This window comes from Strix uralensis, chromosome 23, assembly GCF_047716275.1.
Source record: "Strix uralensis isolate ZFMK-TIS-50842 chromosome 23, bStrUra1, whole genome shotgun sequence".
Taxonomy (NCBI): domain Eukaryota; kingdom Metazoa; phylum Chordata; class Aves; order Strigiformes; family Strigidae; genus Strix; species Strix uralensis.
This window is the reverse complement of record NC_133994.1, coordinates 8,203,800-8,228,096: the sequence shown is the minus strand read 5'-3', so window position 1 is coordinate 8,228,096 and position 24,297 is coordinate 8,203,800. Positions and strand designations below refer to the sequence as shown.

Here is a 24,297-nt window from a genome sequence, read left to right as displayed (position 1 = left end):
CTGTAAATACTGAGCAAAGTGTTAAAAGCCTCTTAGGAAGAGGGTAGGAAGCAGACCAGGATGTGGTGGGAGTGGGATGGTGCCTCCCGAGCTGTCTTTAAATGCTGAGAGCAGGGAATTTTCCATGTAAATCCTTAATTGTGTGATGGGTGCTTTGAGGGATTACAACCAACTCGTTTAACTTGGAGTAAAACAAAGACTTGGGGCATTCAAAACATCCAGGAAAACTGTAGGAGACGGGGAAGTCTGCCTTACCATGGGATTATACAGGTGTAGACGCTGCATCTGGTGCCTCCGGAGCGGTGAAGAACATGAACGGGTGCGCTTACCTGCCGGCTGGGGCTGTACCACTTGTTTTCTTTATATCCTGAGCGTGCTTTAAATCCTAAAATTCACCAGTAAAGACTAAAACGGTGCATTGGATCTGCTGGGCTTCTTTAAAAGGGGCTGACTTCAGCTTGCTGGTCTCTCCAGTGATTTGTCAGGGCTTAAGTGTTTCATGCTCAGGGCTGCTCCTCAGTAGCTGTGTGTGCGTTTTAGTGGGGTTGTTTCCCTCACATCTCCCCCCAGTTCAGCAGGAGAGGTGTTTACCTTCTTCCCCCAGTGCTAAGACAAGCTCTGATCCTTGTTGGGATCCCGCTCGGCACAACAATTCTCCTTCTCCAGCTGCTGGAGGGGAGCTGAAAAAGGAGTTTTATGGTTTGGCTCAGTTTTAACCCAAGCACTAAGGAGCTGCGCTCTGTTCCCTTCCCTGGGAGTTTCTCCCAGTTTCCAAAGCTGTTCAACTGGCTGGGCCATTCCCGCAACTGCGGGGAAAGAGCAAGGCTTGGCCTGGCGTGTTTCCTCAGGCCGAGTCCTTGCTCAGCCCTTCCCTTCCCTGCCAGCAGGTTATTTACAGAGGAAGGGTGGGAATGGTGCGGGGAAGGCGCTCCTGAGAGCTGCTGGCTTTTCCTTTTTTAATTGCTTTTACTTTCAGTTCCATTTTCAGTTATCAGGGTTGAATGTCGCAAGGGTGACAAGCCAGCCCTGCGGGACAGCCCCAGACTGAGGGCCTTTCACCTGCATCTCAGGAGGAGGGTTTATTATTGTGTCTCTTTAAAACCCTCCCTCCATTAAGCCTTTGCACCAGCTCCTAGCTCTGTCCTGTGACGTCTGCTGGGGCCTGTATTTGGGTGTTTTAGGAGCTTTTCCCAGCGATGGAGGTTTGGGCTTGAGCAACACTTACCTGGCCCATTTTTGGCTCCAAGGTGCCGGGCCACCAAGCACATCAGCCTTAGCCGAGGTGGATGCTGAAGCCCTCGGTGCGGGGGTGCCACACAGGACCCCCCATTTTTTCCATCACACCGCCAAATATTTCTCTTTTCTGCCCCTGCCAGCACCCTGAAGCACAGCAAAGCTGCGGCTGGGCCCTGGCTAGGAGGGCTGGGTGTCCGGTGGCCGCCTCGCCTGGTGTCCCCAGACTGGGGCCTGCTGACCCACCGCATGTCCTCTCCGCAGACACCCAACACTGTTGTCCCCTCGTGTCCCCTCAGGGGGCTGTGAGGGACTCAACACCATCTCCCCTCATACCCCTCATATCCCCTTGCTGAATCCTGGGCTGAGAAAGACCCAACGCCATCTCCCTTTGTGTTCCCTCGCTGTCCCCAACGCCATCTCCCCTCGTGTCCCCTCACTGGATCATGGGGGACCCAGAGCCATCTCCCCTCATCCCCCTCACTGTCCCCAACGCCATCTCCTCTTGTGTCCCCTCACCGTACCCAACGCCATCTCCCCTCCTGTCCCCTCACTGGGTCACAAGGGACCCAGCGCCATCTCCTCTCACCCCCCTCATCCCCCTCACTGCTTCCATCACCATCTCCCCTCATGTCCCCTCACTGTCCCCAACGCCATCTCCCCTCACTCCCCTCACTGCCCCTCGAGGGACCCAGCGCCATTCCCCCCCCCCCGGCTCCCGCCGCCTCCGTGGGGCCCGCGGGCGCCATTCGGGGCGGGAGGCGGCTCCCCGGCGGGGCGGTCCCCGGTGCCGGTGCCGGGGGCGGGCAGCGCCGTTCCCGTCCCTCCCTCCTGACCTCAGTTCCTGGCGGAGCGCGGTGCCCGTCACGAGTGCGGCCCCGCTCCGCTCCCTCCTCCTCCTCCTCCTCCTCCTCCTCTTCCCCGCGGGGCCCCGTTCGCCTCCGCGCCCGCCGCGGGGGGCCCCGGCGCGGCCATGGCGCGCTGAGCGCCGGCGGAGGCCGCCACCCCGCAGCCGGCGGGCCGGGCCGGGGCCGGGCCGGGGCAGCCGGCAGGACGGAGCCGGCCGGCGGGGGGCGGCGGGGCGGCGAGCGGGCCCGGCGGGCGGGCCGGGGCTCGGCCTCCGCCGGGCGGGCGCGGCGGCGGGCGGCGGCGGCGGCGGCAACGGCGGGCGGCGGCGCCATGGAGCCGGCGGAGGTGAAGGACCGCATCCTGGAGAACATCTCTCTCTCCGTCAAGAAGGTGGGCGGGGGGGGGGGGGGAAGTGGGGTGGCCCTGGAGACACCCCCCCTCCCGAAATCTGACAGGGGTGTGAGGCTGGGGACCCCCCTCTGCAAGGACTGTGGGGCTGGGGACAGCCCTGGGGACCCCCTGTGCTGTGACTGTGGGGCTGGGACAGCCCTGGGGACCCCCTGTGCTGTGACTGTGGGGCTGGGACAGTCCTGGGGACCCCCTGTGCTGTGACTGTGGGGCTGGGACAGTCCTGGGGACCCTCTGTGCTGTGACTGTGGGGGTGGTGACGGTCCTGGGGACCCCCCTGTGATGTGGGTCTGGGCCTGGGGACAGCCCTGGGGACCCCTCAGCCTTGGGGTGTCCCTGGGGACTGCTTCTGCCTCTGTCTGTGAGACATTCCTGGGGACCTCCCAGACACACACCAGCACCAGAAGTGTGGGGGCTGAGGGACAGTCCCTGGGGACCCTCCACACCCAAAGTAGGCGGCTGGGGACACCCTGGAGACACTGGGGGACTCTTTGGGCCAGGGAGTAATGGGGTCAAGGACACCCTAGAGGCAGGGGACACCTTTAGGGGTTCCTCTGTGTGGGTTTGGGGATGTCCCTAGAGACTCCCTGTGCTGGGGATGTGAGGTTGGAGGCATCCTTTTTGCTGGTGCCGTGGGACACCCCAGAGGCACCCCTGGGGGTTTGGGGTCACCCCCTGACTCACCCTGCCAAAGAGACCCTGCCAGGGTCACCCCCAGGAACCTCTGTCTCTGCCGGTCAGGATATACTGGGGTTACCCCCCTGGGGCTCCCTCTTTTGAAAGGGTTTCTTTCTCCTGTGGACAGGACTGGGGGGATCCCGGGGGGCTCCCTTTTCCTGGGGCTGTATGGTGGGGGGATCTGTGTGAATCCAGTGTGAAACCCTTTCCAGAGGTCCTCCCTCCAGGCAGGTGTAAGCCGTGGGTTGTCCTTGCCCTGAAAATGAGGGCTCTGAAGACACGTCCCGTCACATCTCATCTCCCACCCTGTCCTTCTGCTTCTTGCCCCTCGTTTCTCCTGGCCCCTCAGCATCTGCTACCGCTGAGGGTGTTTTTTAAAGCCCATCCCTTTGGTGGGGAGCGTCCGCGTGCCGGTACGAAGGGGACCAGGACGCTGGAGTCTGGGGCGGTCGCAGGAGTGAGTTGTAAGGACATGCTGGAAGTTTTGGGTTGGGCCACGTGTCCTGCCTGGTCCACGTGTGAGCCCCAGCCCTCTTTGAGAAAGAGCACAAGCTCTGTTTGAGCAGGTAAAGGGAGTCTTGTTTCAGTTTTCATCCCAAGTTTTGGGGGGAAGGAGGCTTTCTGGACTCACTGACATTTCTCCAGTTGTTGGGTTTCTGCTGCCTTATGGAATAGGAGTTTTCCTGGTGTCTGCAATGTGTCCTGACACAGATTCATCCATGAAAGCTTGTCTTACGAAGACCATCACGAGTTAATCCCTGGCAATATTAAGGAAGGGATGGCCTGACATCGCCTCTGGGATGTAGGATGGATGTGCAAACCTCTCCCAGCCTGTCTCTATTCTTCCATGGATGACCATGTCCTCTGGTCTCTCACCTTTCTGTCCTCTAAAAATTAAGGATAACCTACCTGGAAATCAGTGGATGTTCAGCCTTCTCCAAGCTCTCTTACGATGCTCTGCAGCGCTACTGCCTCAGTTTCCCCATGTGTATGAGGATATACTACTTCCCATACAGGATTTGTTGGACATAATTTATCTGCATTCAGAAAATTCTTGGGGATCCCTGTTGGAAATGCTCTAAAATCAACATGGGGGTTATTTTAATTATTATCGTACTTGAACAGGACTCATCAACTACAGCTCTGCCAACACCCCTCTGCCTAGACCTGCCTCAATCTCTGCCAACTCCTGTCTTAGTCCAGTGGTGAAGAAGGAGTTGGGGGTTTTCACAATGCTGCCCCTTTTGCTCTCCTGTTCAGTTCAGAGTGAGAAAACTCTGGGAAACGTAGGAACCTACATGAGACTTCAAGCTGACAGACTTATTTATACCACCCCAACGAAACCAAACTCAACTGCATGGCGAAAGTCCAGCGCTGGCACACCCCTCCTTTGTACCCCCGGGATACAGTTCTTCCTCAGGGACGTCGCTCCCCCTCAGCTACGGAGCTGCTAATTTTTCCCGCTTCCCTGTCTAACTTCAGCCCTCAAGTCCCTGATATTTTTCTTTCTCTCTGCGTTAGTGGGAAGAGTAAGGCAGTAGGTTAGGGGAGCAGGTACACCCTTCCCACGCCCTGGCTGCGCGCTGGGAAATCCTGCTCTCGTTCATCCTCCTCTCCCTCCCTCTGGATCCGTTTTGACTAACTCCTCGTGGCTGGGATTGTGTCATGGGGCAGGGAGGAGTTTTCCAACTATCTCTCCTCTGATTTCAAAAGCTTCCTAGCTGTGTGGGCTGCTTGCTCCTTACTTTCGCCATCGTTGCAGGTTTGAGTTGTAGAGCGGAGGGTTTGGATCTGTTTGCGGTGATGTGCACAGCTCCCCACGCCGCTTTTCGGCCAGATGATGATAGATTGTCTTTTCTCAGCTTCAGTCTCAAAGAGGAGTTTGTGGACTCTTTGTCCACAGTCAGATGTTATTATAGAAGGTAGCCAGGGCTAAACCCCACCTCGAGACTGGGTAAACTGGGACAAGCCACCACTGAAGGCTGAGGTCAGTGGTGTCAGGTTTTGAGTAGCAGCAGCAGAAAAAATACCTGATTTTCACCAGGTGGCCCAGGGAAAACCATCCAGATGCTTGTCAGCTTCTTTCCAACTCAGATGGGGAAGGCAACAAGCCGCAGCAGAGCCCTGAGCGGAGTTTGTGCCACGGAAACCTGTGGCTGTGACTTTGCTTGGTTGTGATTTGAGTTTCTCCAGGGTGCTTCTGAATTTCAGGGGGGGGTCAGAGCACAAGCAGTGGGTAAATACTGTATAAATCAACAGCAAAAAAATTCCAAGCGAATCGCTCAAGCCTCGGTAAACAGGACTTTTTCTCTCTTATTTTCCTAGAAATGGGAAATGGAGCACAGCTAGAAAAGGTAGGGTTGCTAACTTGCTTGGAGAGGGTAATTACAAACCTGTGGGTTTCTCTGTGTGATACCCAAGTGCCAGGTCTGGACTGTTTGTCTACTTCACCTGTATCTGGTGAGATAGTGGTAGAGATCTAGAGATCAGTGGTAGCTTGGCTGTTGACTGCAGAGGTGTGAGATGAGAGGTGTGAGGTCAGGTCTCGACTGCAAAGAGAGGCAAAATGTCTGAACTAGACAAAATTGGCCTTTCCAGCTGCAGAGATGTCAAGAGGCTTTTGCTCTTGGTGGCTTCAGGAGAGGTTGGGGAAGCTCAGCACTGGCAAGCTGGGTCCCCGCTTCAGTTCCAACACATATCCAAGGGAACTGTGAGCATCGTGTTGATTTTCCATCTACTCCTTGTCCTCTCTGTCCTCCTTGGGAGATGTAAATTAATTCAGAGCGTGATGCTTCCTGCACACATGGACAGTGATGCCACAGAGCTTGTTACTTCTCTCTCATAACCGTTTCTTTTCCCCTTTCTGATCTAGTGCTCCCTCACCCTGCTTTTCGCCAAGAGGGCTGTCCTCCAGCACAAATTACTGTGCAAATGGCTGTCTAACCCTTAGATTTTTTTAAAAGGATTGGGGCTTTGTTGAGGCAGAAGGCTGGAGGTGGGCATGTTATGGCTCAGCGAGCAGTCACGGCTTCCTGTGCATCCTCTCTCAGTGGGGTGCAAACCCTTCTTCACACAGGTGCTTATTTTCCTCCAGCAGATATTACTGTGCGTGGCAGCAGCAGGATGAGAGCTGGTGCCTCCCAGCTGAACTCTTGCCATGATAAGCACGCTAGAAATGCCAGCAGTGTCATACCCATCCGTGGCCAACCATCTCCTGGTAGCTAAGGGCTATCACAGGTGACGTGGTCCATGCTGAAGCTGGTAGCGTGGATGGTTTGTGTTCTCTTGTTGGATTTCCATGCCCTCCTGAACATTGCAGTGTGAGATTTATTGCTGTCTTGCTCGTGGTTAGGTGGCGAAAATGCAAAGTCTTTAAACAGTGCTCGTTGTTGGCAATTCCGGGAACTAAATGTAAAATCAGAAAAGAGATCAGAATCCAAGATTTTGGGGCTTTTCTCTGTTTTTCAGGCTTTCCTGCTGGCTTTGAAGGACACACATTCCCATGAACTCTAGAGCAGCTGATCTTTGGTGCATGTCAATCAGGTGGAGCGGTGGTTTTTGTCGATGTTGCAGGAGTTCTTGCCAAAAGCCCTGGCTCTGCTCCGTTTGTGCATGACTTGGGGAAGGTTTCCACTTCCCCCACAGTGAATTAATGCTGTGCCTTTTCTGCCTGTCTCCGGATCAGATTTTTAGCCCTATACCATTGAAATGCCTTTGCAGTCTCCCGGGTTCCCTGAGCTCTGCCTTGCAACTTCTCTGCTTCTGCACGGTGAGGGAGGGTAGATTTGGGGATGGCTTAGTGCCCCCATGTCCTGGAGAGGGGCAGGTAGCGCTGGAGTGGAGCATCCCTCCTCAAATCACCTAGGGAACGTGCTCATCTCTGGCTGGGTGGATTTATTTAGCCCAGCTGCCGTGACACAAAGGCATCAATTCTGGAGATGTGACAATAGCCAAATAACAACTTGCCTTCTGCTTCCCGTTGAGGGGCACCTCGCTGGCTCTAAGACCACAGGGGTTTTTATCTCTGCCAGGGTATTTCCTCTCCCTCGTGTTTGCTTCAGGCCACATCCCTTGTTGCTGTGGGAAGCCCGCAGCAGGGATCGATGTTGGTACGTGCACGCCGCTCCCCTTGGTGGTCCTGGCATGTCCCTTCGCCGAGTGTACCGGGTTTGCCAGGCCTCCAGAAGCCCGTGGCTGAAGCTAGCAGCAATCTCACAGAGCTTGCAAGTCAACTGTGAAGACACAAGGGTTGCTCAGGTGCTTTTAAGAAGTCTACGAATACTTGCAACTCTGACGCTGCCTGTTGTGGTGGTCCTCTACAGGCTTTGCCACTGCCAAGAGAATGAAGCTGTTTGCTGTGGCTCTGCTGAGACTGCAGCTGTGTATTTCTTGGGTTGCTTGAGTATTTCAAGCTTTATCTCTTTGGAAATTCCTGTTGCCTCATCCTGGCACGGTTCTGGTGATGATTCCGCAGTTGCAAGGGGATTGGATTCTGCAGGTACCTAAACTGATGTTTGTCTCTTTATATCCAGGGGAGGCATTTCTCAAAATCAGCTCTGGATCTGCTGGTGGACAAGGCTATGATAGCCTTTTGGAGAGAAAAAAAATCCCATTTGTTCTCCTGCCACTAACAGAAAGCGTTTCGCTGGAAGAGCAGCCGGTTTAGGAGGCTGAATTTTGGCAGTGGGTTTTGTACGAGGAACTGACGCGATGCCTCTGAGCCTCTCTGCCTCCGATTGCACAATTTTAGTGGCTGTTGATTTCAGCTTTCCCCACTTCTGATATCCTGGTCCAAGAGGAGTAACCAAAATAACTGCAGGACTTGCTCGATGGGGAGAGAGTCAAAGCAGCAAATGCCCGGCGTGTGAGTAAGCAGCAGCTATTTGGGAGAGCAGCACCGTTACCAAGACTTGCAGGTCACAAGCACCCAGCGCTCACTTGTTTTTTGGTGTGTTTACCAACTGAACTCGTGTTTTTCTTCCCGTGAAATCTGTCTTCTTCTGTCATGCCGAGCGTGTGACCTTTCCGTCTGTCTCAGTGCAGAGATCCTGTTCCGCAGCATCCAGCTCAATGCCCATCCCCTGCTCCGTGGGCTTTGCTCGCCGTGGCAGAGGAACAGGATGCTCCCTGTGACTTGCAAGGTGTCACCACTGGAAAAAGTCCTCTCCTTGGCTGAGCCATGCATGGGCCCAGCCAGCTGCAAGGTTTGCTGCTTGGAAAGAATGAAGGAAAGCCCTGGAAAGGCCTCGGGGGTGTGGGAGCTGATGAGTGTCCCAGGAGGTGACAGCCTTGCTGGCACTGGATTGCGAGGCGTTTGCAGCCACAGAGCATCTTTGCTGTGGGTTTCAGCTTGGCCTGTTTCAGGCTCCTGTCTCTGCACATCACGAGCACGCTCTGTTTCTCTCCAGGCTGCTCCAGCATCACTTGTGGTGCCTTCAACGTGCTGATGCTCTGAGCATGCCCATGTATTCCATCGGGAAAGCCACGAGACCCAGGCGAGGCGTTCCGAGTCCGGGATGAGAAGCTGGGCGCTGAGCCCGGTGCTGGTTTGGAAGCTTGTTGTAAGAAATGTTGAGTCAGGTCACATACACAACTTCCAAAACATCCTGCTAGAGCTGAAGTTTTAGGGCTCTGTGTTATATAAGTGTACAAGAGAGAATAACACCCCTCCCTTGAAATTCAGCCTGCTGTTATGGGTGGTATGGAAGACTAGGAGTTTTCCAGGCAGAGTAGTTCAGCCATTTGCTATTTTTTATCCATTTGCCATTGAATGTCTGTACTCCCCTGAGCAGGTATGAGAGTGCTGGTTGCTTATTTATCTTCTTATGCGTCTGTCCTGTCCCTTCCCGTTGCCTCTTCCCTTGGGGTTGTGCTGCCATCACTTGTTTGGGACAAGGACAATCCCCTGCCACCTTTTTTTGGTGCTCCCTGGAGCTCCAGGCTTGCTCCTGAGGGTGCTCAGCTCTAGGTGCAGGCCCAGACCGAGTGCCAAGACCCAGAGCTGGCTTCTTAATCAGCATTTTTTTTAATCTCATTACTAGACAGCTTTGCAAGCTGCATTCACAGGAAACCATACGGGTTTGCTCTTGCTGCAGAGGGTTATTCTGTCTGTGCAATCCAGCAGGTAACGTGCCACCATCCTTGTCCAGTCCACCAGCGCAGTGTAGTGGAAAAGCAGATGCTGGGAGCAGGCTGGGGAAGGGGGTTGTGTCTAGCAAAGGGCTTGTGTCTTCAACTGCCTGCCCGGATGGCTCACAAAATACTGCCCTCAAAGAAAACCTCCTTGATAGGTTGGAGAAGCTTTCCAGCCTCTGGGGAAGATGGTGAGAGGGCAGGAACCGAGTCAGGAAAAAGGCTGTGGCAGTTAGGTTTTGGCTGTCTGCTTGCTGCTTTGTGGTACTGGTTTTGTTTTGCATTCCTGCAGCTGGGGAAAAGCCCTCGCCAGCCCATGTGCTGTGGGTGGGAAAGTGGGTTTTGAAGCGCCTCTCACCTTTCCCATGCAGCAAGCGCAGCGGTTAGGGAGCCGGGGAATGCGAGGGGTGTTTGCTTTTCTTTTGCTGTGTTTGTCCTGCCAGGGAAATACCAAGCAGAACAAGGGAAATGAACTTGGTGTTGGAAAGCTGCTTGTGAAACATCTGCGGGCCAGATTTACGGTGGGGAGATGGAGACTCGGTTGGGTTGTGGCCAGCCGTGAACAGGTCAGGAGACTGTATTTCAATAAGGTTTTAGAAATACTGGAGAGATTTCAAAGCAGCACCACGAGAATTATTAGAGTTGGAGAATGGGCTTTACAGCATGCCTCCCCGATCGTTTGTTGGCATCCCTTGCAACACAGGAGCTCTGCAAATGGGCCTGGAAAGCTTCACACTCATTGAGAACTGGTGCAATTAGTAAGTTATCAAATTGTGCAAGGAGTATCCTTTCCTTTGCATGCCAGCATGGGGTGTGGTGTATCACTGCAAAAAAAAAAAAAAAAATCAACTTGTGATTAACAGCAATCAAATCCACCTTCTCCTCCGTGGGGGTGAGGTGCGACTGTAAGGAGCACAAACCCCATGTTCCCTCCCCGTGCAAACCAGCTCCCTGTTCCCTTTGGACAAACGTCCTTGTGCTCGACTTTCTTCTCAAGGGTGTTTAACTCACCAGCCTCGAGCGTTTGGGCTTTCGTAACCAGTTCACCGAAGCAGGTTTTGTCCCGTGCTGTCGCAACGCTGGTGCTCGGACCTGGTTGGGGCTGCAGAGGGGTCTTGGTGAATGGCGGGGATGCCTTCTGCATGCCAACGGCGCTTATTTTGGCCACAGGAATGTCTATAAATAACCCCAAGTCAGGGCTCAAGGCGTTCACCGTGCCCCACACGAGTCCTCTGTCCAAGCCAGCCTTCAACACTTCCTTCTGGTTTTGGAGCGCAGCAGAGACGAGGGGAAGAGCGTCTCTCTGGAAAACCCAGAGATGACCCACGTCACGTTCGGTTGATGCTTTTTAACCTTTTTGCTTGCCTCCGTCCTGATTTTCCCCGGCTCCAGCCCAGCTCGCTGCCCTGGTATGTCAGGGAGCTGCTTTGTGGATGCTTCATAAAGTTTGGTCAACCACCTCCCAAACAGGTCTGCCTGCCACGCCGTGCTTAGGGAGAGGTTGGTTTCAAATTATTCGTTAGTGTTTTATAGCGATTTACAGGAGAGGAGTAAACACTCCATACAAATGGCAATTTTTCAGGGCAGTGTCACATCACTTCTGCCTGTGCTGCACGATCAGGGCCGGGTGCTGGGATCATCCATGGTCTGTGCCTCTGCCCTGAGATGCTCGTGGTCGTAATTCCTACGGATTTTCAGCTAGGTGGATCTTGGAGCAGGCCAGCAGGCCTTGGGGAAATGATGCAACTGGATTTTGTTCCCCAACTGGGAAAGCTGTTTCATCGTACCTTTCCTCCATGTGTGTCTTCGCTCTTCTTCCCAAGCTGAAAACGCCTCCCCATCAGCTTTTGCAAGTCTCAGCCTTTTCCCACCCTCGCTGTAGGGGTGACTCCACCCAGGAGATCCCGAGGCTTGTTCTGGCTTGTTTCCTCCCTGGACACGTGCGGGGATTCGCCTGGCTGATCCCTTTTTGGGGCTAGTTGTGCTCCAACAAGCTGTGCCTGTCCTTTGCTCGGGGCTGTAAGCCCTTGGCCGTGTTGGAATCGGCACCGTCCCTTGATGCAGCACCATACAGGGAACGTGGTGGCACATCTTTGTCCCTGCGGGTAGGAGCGAGCCCTTGGTGTGCTTCCCTGTGACCGACAGCTCCTAAACTGCCGTGACTCAGAGCACCCGAATCCAAATCCAAAACTGCTGAGCGTGTGTTTCCCGCTCGCAGGGTCCCACGTGCGCGGGGCTGGTGCGGCCCCATGACTCTGAGCAAAGCGCGGTCACGCCAGCTCGTCCCCTGGCTGCTGATGTTGCAGAGGGGCAGGCTTGAGCCTTTTGGGGTAGGTTTGCTCTGGCTATCGCTGTGGGGCTGGGTTTTCCTGCAGCCTCCCCAGGAAGGGGGTGCAATGCAGGGCAGGAGGTTGCGTGCTCCTTGCAGAGCAGCTCAGAGTAACACCAAGCCTTAAAAATACCGCAGAACGCGCCCTTCAAAACCTGGATCCCTTCACAGGGGGAAGATGTGGCTTTTCTAAGGAAGAAAAATCCGTTTTTCAGAAATTCCCTGGGGCTTCTCAATGTTTGGAGATGTTGAGATGAGACAACCGCCGTTTGCTAACGGTTTGCATCCTCTGGTGATGGGAGCAGGTTGGTCCGTGTGGCAGCAGAGAGGGCTGGGAGCTGTAAACTGGCTGCAGAAAGGACTGCAACAAAGATCTTGAGTTATTTTTAGAGAAGGAAGGAAAGAAAAAAAGAGGAAATGCTTCTATTTGCTCATCTCTTTCGCTGCTCAGGCTTGGAGTCTGTCTGTCGTGAGGAATTCCTCCAGTCGGTGACACAGACAGGCTCCAAGTTCCCTCCACATCACCTCCCTGAGCTATGTGTGCAGAGCTGGCTGAGTGGCTCCTCGTTTTCAGTGGTAAGCTAATGTAGGGCCTGGTTATTTTTGTTTTCCCCTAGCTGTCTCCCACAGCTGCATTTCCTCAAGCCAGCACAGAGCCTGCAGAAACACCCAGGACAGGAACCCTCAGCCGAGGGTACCCCGGCTCTCTGCAGAGGCAACAGCCTGGTTGGGACGAGCCAGGAATTTCTGCCTTCAAATCCTGGATCACGTCCCGTATGGCAGGGGCTTTGCTTCCTGCCTCAGTGTCCCTGAAAATGGAATATTTTAGTGAGCCCCAGACAGCTCTTGGACAACATCCCCCATGGCTCCATCTATTTATTCTCAGAGGGATGTGACTCTAAATTACGACTTTGTTTCTTCCTCTAGTGTCCTCGCTGCAGGAGGGAGCTTAAAACACTGGCTGCAGGTAGCTCCTGAAATAGTTCCTGAATAGTGGGATTTTAGGGCATTCCTCTCCCTGCTTGGGTCTGAGCTGCCTATTAATAGTGTAAATCTTCTGGGAGAGCCTCCTCCCCAAAAATGGATAAGAGCTGCTGAGCTGAAATGCTTTGAGTCTCACCTGGGTGTTGTGGAAAAGTCTGTACATCGCCAGAGCACCCGCGGGTGGCTCTGCAAACAAAACATCATTGCGTATTTCCTTCCCCAGGGGATTTACCTTCTGGACTAGACGGGACAGGGACAGGCTGAACTGCGCTGTGTGATCAGATGAGGGAATTTGGCCACGATTCTTTGGGCTCAGCAGTTCCTTCCCACGTAAAGGCTGGGACCAGCGCCGTGCAGGAACACGCCTGGCTCTCCCGTCTTACCTAAGAGCTCCAGAAAGAGTCAAGGTCTTCAAGCCAGGAGGGTGTTGGAGCTAAATTTGTGCATATTTTTAAGAGGGTTGTTGGGAACAGTTCCCCAGGGGCTATGAGGTGTTCTCTGTCCCCCTTGATAACTTTTACATTGAGACTGGATGATTTTCTAAAGGAGCTTCTCTGCCTCTAATTCAGGAGGAGAAACAAGTTTCTAGGGACAGGTCAGACTTGACAAGCACAACACTGTCAAGTTTTTTTGTTTTAAATTTTCTGTCTAACTGGTGAGGTTTCACAAAGACGTGTTGGGTCACTAAAATAATATACGGACGGGTGATGCGTTCTCGTGGCTCAGCTGAACCGTGCTCACTTGTCACCAGCCAGAGCAAATAAACATGGCATATCCAGCTGAGATTACATCCCGGGTGTGTCATCTCCCTGCCTGAATGCCAAGGATGTGTGTGACGGGGACCTAAATAGACCTGTAAGCTCTAGGGACAGGAGGAGGCCGGTGGCTCAGCTGGGAAGGGATATAGGATTTGGGTGTAAGGGGATTTCTAGGATTTCTGGCAAGTCGTTTTGCAGAAGCAGAAGAGCAGTTTACGCTGTGTGGAGCCTCCAGGGCTGCTGTCAACAGAGCACGGGGCCAGCGCTGACCGCAGAGCGAACTTTGCAGCTGCGAACAGGTTAACCGAGGATGAATCAAGCTGTCCTGATTTTTGAGAAAGCAGCAGCTGTGTGACGTGGTGTGTCGCAGCGATGTCACCTCACCCCAGCAGAGGCAAAGGAGTCGAGATTAATTGAACTGCCTTTGCCCTGTATGCACGTGCCTCCGTCCTCTGCACCCTCCGAGTGCTGCTGTGCAGCCAGGCAATCTGTACCAGCCTGTGTTTGAAAGTTTGGGGCAGCTCTCGGCTGCCTGACATCAACACCCAGCATCGTGGCAGTTACTGGAGACGCCTGTAACAAAAAAACCTCTGTCTCTTCCTGGGATGCTGAAATTGCGCTGGGATTTCGCACGGATTTAGCACAGAGCGCGTGTGCTACAAGAATGAGGCTCTGAAAAGTGCACAAATCTTTGTGGGTGAGGTTCTCCCTATGAGTTACTGCCTTCAGGGTACTCTTAAAACCAATTGTTACACCCTGTAAATAACCTGCATCAAGGTTTAGCAAGCTGAGACATTTAAAAAAAAGCTATTTAATGCTGGCTGTGAGTGTCGGCATCTCCTCAGTGGGCTGTAGAAGGGCGTTTCAGCTCTCCCATCTCTTCTTTTTGCAGCTGCAGAGCTACTTTGCTGCCTGTGAAGATGAGACGCCGGCCATCAGAAACCATGACAAGGTTCTGCAGCGGCTCTGTGAACATCTGGACCATGCTCTGCTCTATGGGTGAGCGTGGAGCCTGCCCTTTCCACCGTGCTCTGCCTAGCGTGTAGCCTCAGCATGGGGAAGCCATCTAGGCGTTAATTGGGATGGAGATAACGAAGCCCTTGTTTAACCTTCTTCTGGCCTTCTTTCTCCTCCCAGCCTGCAAGATCTTTCCTCGGGCTACTGGGTGCTGGTCGTTCACTTCACCCGCCGGGAAGCCATCAAACAGATAGAAGTGCTTCAACATGTGGCCACCAACTTGGGACGCAGTGAGTATTTGCAGACGCTGCCCCGGCTCTGTGAGCAAACCTCAGCGCAGGGTTGTCTGGCAGGAGACCCAGGCGAGTTGTGTTGGCCACTTTTGTTTGAGGGCTGGGGCTGCAGGCAGGCTGAGGGAGCCAGCGGGCAGCTCCCCACTAAGTCTGGCTCACCTTGGCTGAGGAGGTGAGAGTCCTGGCATGCTGGCTCTAGAAATAATTTTACCATGCCTCAGGACTGGGTGTTGCTGGGTCAGAGATCATAGAATCACAGAATCATTCAGGTTGGAAAAGCCCATCGGGATCATTGAGTCCAACCCTCAGCCCGACTCTACAAAGTTCTCCCCTACACCACATCCCCCAACAGCTCATCCAAACGGCCCTTAAACACATCCAGGGATGGGGACTCCACCCCCTCCCTGGGCAGCCTATTCCACTCTCTGACCACTCTTGCTGTGAAAAATCTTTTCCTCCTGTCCAGTCTGAACCTCCCCTGTTGCAGTTTAAAGCCGTTCCCTCTTGTTCTGTCACTAATCCCCTGTGAGAAGAGACCAGCACCAACCTCTCCACAACGTCCTTTCAGGGAGCTGTAGAGAGTGATGAGGTCTCCCCTCACCTTCTCCTCCTCACACTGAACAGTCCCAGCTCCTTCAATCTCTCCTCACAGGATTTATTCTCCAGGCCCTTCCCCAGCCTCGTTGCCCTCCTCTGCCCTCGCTCCAGCCCCTCGAGATGTCTCTCGGATTGAGGTGCCCAAAACTGGACACAACCCTCCAGGTGTGGCCTCACCAGTGCAGAGCACAGGGGGACTATCACCTCCCTGCTTCTGCTGGTCACACTATTTCTAATCCAAGCCAGGATGCTGTTGGCTTTCTTGGCCACCTGGGCACACTGCTGGCTCGTGTTCAGCTGCTTGTCAATGAGAACCCCCAGACCCTTCTCTCCCAGACAGCTCCAGCCACACCTCCCCAAGCCTGTAGCCATGCAGGGGGTTGTTGTGGCCCAAGTGCAGGACCTGGCACTTGGCCCTGTTGAAGCCCATCCCGTTGACGTTGGCCACCGATCCAATCTAGCCAAGTCTCTCTGTAGAGCCTCCCTGTCCTCGTGCAGATCGACACTCCCGCTTCACTTGGTGTCACCTGCGAACTCACTGGTGACACACTCTGTGTCCTTATCGAGATCATCCATAAAGATGTTGAACAGAAATGGTCCCAGCACCGAGCCCTGAGGAACACCACTTGTGACCGGCCACCAGCTGGATTGAGCTCCACTGGCCACCACTCTCTGGGACCATCCAGCCAGCCAGTGCTTGACCCAGCAGACTACAGATGTAGCCTTGCTTCTGCTGCTGTGAAGCCAAAGCGATCTGCTGGGCTGTGCTCTCGGGAGGGGTTTCTGACAAAGGGGAGGCGTCACCTCTCACCCCAGAATGTCTCTCTGTAGCTGTCATTTGCCCGATGCTGCTTCTCCCCTGCTGTGAATTGTCTGTAGTGGATGTTTGGGACCATCGAGGCCACTTTTGATGCAGGATGGTGTGCAGAGACCTCCTCTCTGCCTGATTATCCCAACACCCTTCATCTTCCAAGCCCCGTACCGGTGAGAGCGGAGCCGAGCGCAGACTCCACCGTCACCTCTCTCTGCACCAGAATTTGTGTAATAAATCGCACCCGCACTGATTTAGAGCGATTCTCCCTCTGTCTCTCCTGTCTCCTGATCCCTGCTGGAAATGCCAGCAGGGCTCCCATCTTGCTGGAGAGACACAGTTGTGTGTCTGCTTCTCAACCAGCTACCACGCAGTCTCTTATTCCCATTCCCCCTCCAAATTGTGAATGTGCCCCTTCATTTCCCGCTGACATTTCTCCCCACAGATTTTCCCAACGGTCAGCTGCTCCCCTGAAATGACACGAATGAATGATCTGATGTGTTTTAACTGATTTGTGATTATTTCCAGGTTTGCTTCGCTTCTCCAGCATTTCCCCACAGATAAATCTCTCTGCTGCTTTGTTTTCAGGCCGGGCATGGCTGTACCTAGCCCTCAACGAAAACTCCTTGGAGAGCTATTTGAGGCTGTTCCAGGAGAACCTCAGCCTGCTGCACAAGTACTATGTCAAGTGAGTATCCTGGCTCCTTCTCATCTGGGCACTGGTTGGCATCCCTTCTTGTCAGAAGCCAGCCCTAATTTGCCTGTGGGGAACAAGCAGTTGACCAGGGTTTGATTTTTTTTTTTTTTTTTTTTCTTCCTTGTGGGTTTTGCAGAGCTTTTGCAGGATTAATTTAAAGGTCCCAGATGTGGACGCACTGTCCTGTATAAGAGGGTCTGCAAGCATCTCTCCTAGTTACTGCCTTTACTCCCAGTCCCAGACGTGCCCTTTATATTCTTCCATGTTTTCCAAGAAGCTGCTGAGCTCTTGTCCAGGGACCCAGCTCGGGTGGATGCCTGGAAATCTGGCTGTGGCTCGGTTCAGGGACAGCACATAGTGGATTCCTGACTGCTCTGAGCCACACGTATCTGCCCTTAAGCTCTGCCATCACTCTTAGGAGGCAGACAGCAGGCTCACAGCTCTGGGGCCGTTTGTACGGCAGCTCGGAGACATGCCACCAAGAAAACAGAAGGGCAGTTGTAGCTGTTTCTTCTCTCTCCCACATCTCTAAAGCTCTTTTGTTTTATCCATGCTGCAGGAACGCCCTGGTTTGCAGTCACGATCATCTGACCTTGTTCTTAACGCTGGTGTCTGGGCTGGAGTTCATCCGCTTCGACTTGGATCTGGTGAGTGTTTTATGTTTGTCTTGGCTCTGGGAGAGCAGGTATGTGGAGCAGGGGGAGTCCCGGGTGTCCCCCTGTGGTCTGCACTGGTGAGGCCACACCTGGAGGGTTGTGTCCAGTTTTGGGCACCTCAATCCGAGAGACATCTCGAGGGGCTGGAGCGAGGGCAGAGGAGGGCAACGAGGCTGGGGAAGGGGCTGGAGAATAAATCCTGTGAGGAGAGATTGAAGGAGCTGGGACTGTTCAGTGTGAGGAGGAGAAGGTGAGGGGAGACCTCATCACTCTCTACAGCTCCCTGAAAGGACGTTGTGGAGAGGTTGGTGCTGGTCTCTTCTCCCAGGGGATTAGTGACAGAACAAGAGGGAACGGCTTTAAACTGCAACAGGGGAGGTTCAGACTGGACATGAGGAACAAATTTTTGACAGCAAGAGTGGTCAGAGAGTGGAATAGGCTGCCCAGGGAGGGGGTGGAGTCCTCATCCCTGGGTGTGTTTAAGGGTCGTTTAGATGAGCTGTTGGGGAGAACTTTGCAGAGTCGGGCTGAGGGTTGGATTCGATGATCCGAAGGGTCTTTTCCAACCTGAATGATTCTGTGATTCTTGTTGGTCTTCAGCTGAAAACGCGAAGCTGCCATTTTTAGGAAAGGCTTTAGGCTGGGGTCTCTGGAGATCCAGCAGCGGGATTTATTCCTATTGCTCAGTCATTCCTCTGCGTGAGTCAGAAGAGGAGCAAGGCAGGTGTGGGGAAGCCAGCTGCGGGGCAGATTGGTGGGGATAAAGGAGTTGAGCTCTGCAAGTGTGGTACGAAATGCTGGCGTCCCTCCAGGTAAACACGAAGCCGCTGGCTAACCCCAGTGTTGCAGCGGAGCCGCCGAGTTTCCTCTGAAAGGCAGCAGGAGTGGACAGTCAGAGAACATTCGAGGACGGTTACGGCTGCGCTAATAGCTGCATGCAGTGACTCAGAGCCTGACTCACCCCACGCTCTTTTCTCTGCAGGATGCTCCTTACCTGGATCTGGCCCCGTACATGCCAGATTACTACAAACCTCAGTACCTGCTGGACTTTGAGGACCGTCTGCCCAGCTCCGTCCACGGCTCGGACAGCCTGTCCCTCAACTCCTTCAACTCAGTCACCTCCACCAACCTGGAATGGGACGACAGCGCCATTGCTCCATCCAGTGAAGGTCAGTGGTTTTTTGGAGATGGGTGTGGTCGGGGCCTTGTGCTCCCACACCCTCTTCGGCACCGGACGAGACACCAGATGAGGTAGTAAATGATGGGCTGAAAGAGCAAAGCGAGAGACCCAGCTGTGAGTCTCTCCCATCTTGCCCTGAGAGGTGCTGGGGTTTAAGCTGTGGACAGCCCCTTTGCCTCAGACCAGGAGAGAACTTGCTCTGCTAGTCACCTCAGGCCGCGTTTCCATCCTGGGGTGTGTGTTTTTGCAAGAACTGGAGCAATCTCTGCAGGGAGTGAAAGCTGTGCCAGTATCTGAATGCGGTGTCCGGTTCAGAGCAGGTTCGCAGGGCTGCAGAGGACCCTTTTTAACTGCTGGTTTTGCAATCCAGACACCCAAATACGCTGGAGGTGGTGGGGAATAGTTTGCAGAGTCTTTTCTCCATGTCCGCAGTCTGAGGCAAAGGCAGCCAGCGGTCTCAGAGGTGCTGGTTTTTCCTCTTTATGCATCTTAACTTGAGCAGCCTGATGAGTTGTCATACTCACGCCCTTATCCCTGTCAGAGACAGCTGGATGTTGTTCCTGATGAACTGAGAAGACACGTACCTTGTGCCTGCCCCCTTAACCTGCTTCAGGCTGAAGCAGGAGCTCTTATCCTCACGAAGCATGTTCACCTGAGGGAGCAGCTCTGCTGCTGCTGTTCTTAATCCAAAATATATGGGCTCTGTTCCTTTTTTGCTGTCAATTTGAACAAACCGAGATCAGGGGATTCTGGAATAAATGGGGCGATGCCATTAATGGGATGCGGTGAATTCAGGACTGAGTCCACCTACGGGTTCCCTCTGAGACAGGGCTCCGCCAGTTGCCTTTTACATGCGAGACAGAAACTGCAGATACTAAAGATTCTGAGAAAGAACAGTCCGGGATGGACGTTGGCATCCTTTCAGCAAAGGGTTTTGAAGCACAGCACTGTTTTGGGCTCACCTGCGGCATCTGTGCTCGTACTGTAAGCGTGAAAGGGTTTGGTTTTGGGAACTCACTTATCCTTCAGCATCCTAGGTGGGTTGGAGATGGCCCGAGGAGCCTGGCAATAAAAGTCACAAGAAGAAACTTCTCTGTCCCCAGAGGTTTGGCGTGAGCAGCCGTTTCAGTGCTTGCTGCACCCCCTGGGCTTGTATTCCTGTTGCTTCCCCGGCATCTTGGTGCCAGCACATCTCCTGACTGTCCCTATTGACTGGGCAAGGGGTGTCACTTGGGTTTGGCTGCACTCTCCAGCCTGTCTGGTGGATGGAAGCTTAATGCTCAAGAGAAGAGGGGGTTGGAGTAGAGATCCAGGAGATTTTGGAGCTACGTTTTGGTTTTGGCATCATCACAAGCTATTCTGTGTGCCCGGGCAGCGGTTGTGATCTGTGTCTCCGTTTCCCCGTGCGTAGAGGCGTTGGTGCTGATGTAGAAATACCTGGTCCTCTGCTGCGGGACCAGGTCGGTGGCAGTGCAGCCCAGGAGAGCAGGAATTGCTGCTCTTCATCCCCTGTGGAGGAATTTCACTTCAATAACGGTTTCACTGCTCGTCATTTCAACAGGAGCGTCTCGCTGCCCTGGGAGTGTAGGTGGAGCTGGGGATTTTAGGATCCCTTTTTCCCTTTAATCAGACCCCTGGCTTTGCAAACATTAATGAGTCAAACATCACAGTGTATATGGGCGGTAAGTGTGAGGTGGGGAAGCTGAGGCACAGAGTGATTAAATTCATTCACAAAGGGGATCCCTGATTAGGTACATGCCACCGATCGTCCTTCTGGTTTAGCTTTCCAGCAGCTTGCATAATGGGGCCTTCATCCTTCACTGGTCCCGTTGTAGCTCCCACAACACAAACATCCAGCAGGAACAACCCTAAGAGCAGCCAGTTTCCATTTGCATCCATGTTCCCTAACTATTTTCTCATGCGTTTCAGATACTGGTGGAAGATTGGTTTGTTTCTTTCCCATCTCCCTCCCCAAATCCCCTTCACACTCGCCCCTGTCCCCCCTCCCTCCCCACTACTTGTATTTCTAATCCTGAGTTTTATCCCTCGTTTTTGTAGATTATGATTTTGGAGATGTCTTTCCAGCAATGCAGACCATGCCCAGCAGAGACTGGGAAGGTGGGACATACTCATCTATTACAACATTTTGTTTTTCTCTCTGCATTGCTGCCACCTGAAGCTTGCTGCATGCTCCCTGGTTCATTTCTTTTAACAAGCAAACCACCACATCTTGATGGAATTCAGTAGAGGCAGAACGGAGCGGAAAAGGTCCCCCAAGGTGGGAGGTTGTGTGTCTCCTCTGTCTTTCCCAGCTCCTGGCGTATGCAGGCACGCTCACCTGGGCCTGTATCCCAGAGCAGAGGGATGTTTTCCTGCCTCTGATGCTGCCTCCGTGTCTTCTAGACGTGTCTGCCCCAGCACGCAGGATAGCAGACGTGAGGCTGGAGTTTCGAGTGTGGTTCTGTGGCTGCTCGATACGTTACGGCCTGTGTTGATAAAGGACCCTTTATTTTATTAGAAATATTATAAAAGAAAAGCTGCAAAATCACCCCTGCAGGATACGAGCGTGACCTTACGCCGTAGGAGATTTCCTCTTTGGGGTAAAGCTGATTGAAAAACTCATCCACCTTCATTGATTTGCCGAAAGACCTGGAAAACAGCTGAATTAATTCTGCTTTCTTTAATTTGGGGATTTTTGCAGGGATTAATTTGAGAGATCCAAGGTTGTTTTCCTTGGACCCTGCTGTCCCATGTCAAAACCCCTCTCTCAAAGCCACAACATCCAGCACGTGGCTGTGCTCAGTTTGGGTCACTACACTTTTTTTTTTAATTATTTTTTTTTTTTTTTTACCAGTTCTAAAACCAACTTGTCGGCTATGTCTGACCTTTATGGTCAAGAGCATGTGCCCATTTTAGAGGAACTTGGTCTCCTTCCTCCACGTGCAGTCCCTGTGCGTATCCTTTGCACGTCACAGGAGTAGGAGACCTCTCTGCTTTACCCTCGGAGGAGATACACCCACGCTCTGTCCTTTCAGCTAAAAACTGGATGGAGCCTTGGGTCTGAATTGCCTTGGCCAGTACCACCTGAATATTTGGGGAAATTCTGCCTGAATTCCATGTGGATTGCTCTTGGGCTCTAACACGCTCCCTTTCATCTTCTTTCTTACCCCACGCACAGAGATGCCCACTGGTTTAATGTGTCCCTGAAGCTTGAGTGTACACCTAGAGGGTACAAACCACGTTTCCAAACCCAACACCCAGCGAACAACTTAACCATGGGTGTTGGGTGCAGGCTGGGAGAAGCCGAGGGGTGCTGGGGGCAGATCCCTCTGGGTTTCGGAGGCGTGCACGGCTCCCGTGTGCGGGTCCTGGCTGCAAAGCAGGGTCGTTGTGATCCACTGCTGCTCCACGCTGGGTTCCTGGGTGCTGAGCAAACCTCGGCCGTAGCAAAGTTTTCATCCCACCCGCCCCCGCCGGGTTAACTCACTGATGCATTCTTTGCTGTTTGTACACAGAGCGAGGGGTTAAGAAAGTTGGAGCAGTTTCCCGTTTTCAGCAAATGCATTTTGGGGTAAAATTCTGTATTTTGGACAAAGATCGTTTTGTCTCCACAGGACCAGCAGGGTTTAGGCAAAAGAAGTGACGTTCATTTTGGTGATACAGGCTAGAAGGCTGGGACTGAAACAGCTTTTAAACGTTTTATTTTCCCTTTAATGCAGACATTAAAAATCTCCCCGATTGACTCTCCTTGACAGAGTTCACACCCTCCGCGCTGCGGGGCAGGCGTCTCAGCAGGACAAAGCAGCATTTTGAAATCGGCTGTCACAAAACTGCCTTTATTAGGTTTTATTTTTTTTTTATGAGAGGTTTCATTTTCCTACTCAAAACCTACGCCCCCGAGTCAGTCTGCCAGGGGCTGCGGTTCCCTTCAGAAGGGGTATCCCTGCCTAGCAAGAGGTTTCTAGCTGGCTTTGGAAATGAAGGGTGCTGGAGAAGAGAAGGGCGTGGGTAACCTTCCCGTTTAACCTTGACTTTGTGGATGGATAACTCTGAGCATGACTCCTGTAGCCCTTCTCTGCTGCTCCTTTTCCCTCTCGAGACTAACATGGGCCAAGCCTGTCTGTGCCGCCTGCTGTCCTCGGACCCCGGTGAATGCTGTGCGTGTCCCCCCACCATTTCCAGTCCCCCATGTGTGTCTCGTGCAAGCGGAGGAAAGCAGCCGGCTCCGTAAGGATCGCTGACTCCGTTTCTGCCCTTCTAGCCAAGTGAGCATCTTCCTAAGACCCCGTCGCAGGGGAGAAGCAGCAGTGCAGCGCAGCAGCCTCGTTAGCTCGCTGTCACCTTGCTAAGGAGCACCGTGGGCCCCAACACCCCTCAAGTTCCTCCCCGAGGACACTACCTCTACTTCTTAATCTGGCTGCAGAGTGACCGAGCTGTTATTTCCAGGCGTTGTCTAAATTGCAGAGTGATGCTGGGTCGCGCGCTGGCCCCGCTGTCCCTCCTTGCGAAGAGCCTGCTGCCCGCAGCGATCTCTGAAGCTAAGCTGGTCCAGGGTGCTCTGCCGCTGCCCAGGATGGTGTCACCTGCAAGCAGTGCGGTGACCGTGTAGTGCCCCAAGCCCCCAGCGTGCAGCTTTGCTTGATTTGCCTTGATCCGGGTGCCCGAGCTGACGTTAATCCCGCTCTTCCCTTCTTGTCTTTGCAGACGGAGAGCTCACAGACACGCTCAGCTGCCCGCGCTCCACCGCCTCGGAGGCGAACGGCAGCAAGGCCTCTGTGAAGAGCCCGACGCAGCGCTACAACCCCTTCAATGAGGAGAAAGCCGACGTGCTGTCCTCCACCGAGACCACGCCGGTGCACACAGCTTCCCAGGAGAAGGCAGAAGCCACCCCTGAAGGAACGGACCAGTCTGAGAGCTGCACGGAGCTGGAGGTCATCAGGTAGGGACAGGGCTGCCTGGCCTGGAAACATGCCCCTGAGTGTCATCTGTCACCAGAGGTTGATGATGTACCCCCCCCTTCTAGCCCAACATAGAATCACAGAATCATTCAGGTTGGAAAAGCCCCTCGGGATCATCGAGTCCAACCCTCAGCCTGACTCTACAAAGTTCTCCCCTACCCCACATCCCCCAACAGCTCATCCAAACGGCCCTTAAACACACCCAGGGATGGGGACTCCACCCCCTCCCTGGGCAGCCTATTCCACTCTCTGACCACTCTTGCTGTGAAAAAGTTTTTCCTCCTGTCCAGTCTGAACCTCCCCTGTTGGAGTTTAAAGCCGTTCCCTCTTGTTCTGTCACTAATCCCCTGTGAGAAGAGACCAGCACCAACCTCTCCACAACGTCCTTTCAGGGAGCTGCAGAGAGTGATGAGGTCTCCCCTCACCTTCTCCTCGCACTGAACAGTCCCAGCTCCTTCAATCGCTCCTCACAGGATCTGTTCTCTAGACCCTTCACAGAGACAGCATCTGTGGTGTAGCCTTCATAAAATCACGAGAAAGTGGTTCTATACCTCCAGACACCAACTGATGCTCTGTAGATGTCAACAGAGCTGGTTCCTCGGTCTGTAGAGCTACAGGCTGGCTCGACATAAACACCTTTGCCTGACAGCCTGTATCAGAGAGCTCAGAGGAAGCCGTGAGCTTTTATTTGAAGCTTTCTCCAGCTGGTGGCAGGTTTGCGGCAACTCTGGGTCTCAGATCTTCCCTCCTGTCCTTCCTCTTTGTCAAAGAGCTGTG

At 53.5% G+C, this 24,297-nt stretch overlaps 1 protein-coding gene across 3 annotated transcripts in view; it reads left to right on the top strand.

Moving 5' to 3' along the window:
- Positions 1–24,297, top strand: part of PLEKHM2 (pleckstrin homology and RUN domain containing M2) — a 38,566-nt gene that overhangs the window by 6,377 nt on the left and 7,892 nt on the right. Inside the window, exons 1-8 of one of the 3 annotated variants that reach the window (XM_074892957.1) lie at positions 2,340–2,472; positions 14,264–14,370; positions 14,509–14,618; positions 16,618–16,717; positions 17,286–17,373; positions 18,365–18,551; positions 20,621–20,680; positions 23,267–23,501. In XM_074892957.1, coding sequence (XP_074749058.1) covers positions 2,413–2,472; positions 14,264–14,370; positions 14,509–14,618; positions 16,618–16,717; positions 17,286–17,373; positions 18,365–18,551; positions 20,621–20,680; positions 23,267–23,501 — 947 coding nt within the window. In that variant the 5' untranslated portion in view covers positions 2,340–2,412. Of the gene's footprint in view, positions 1–2,339; positions 2,473–14,263; positions 14,371–14,508; positions 14,619–16,617; positions 16,718–17,285; positions 17,374–18,364; positions 18,552–20,620; positions 20,681–23,266; positions 23,502–24,297 lie in introns of those variants that run through there. The other 2 variants (XM_074892958.1, XM_074892959.1) reach the window with 2 other exon arrangements.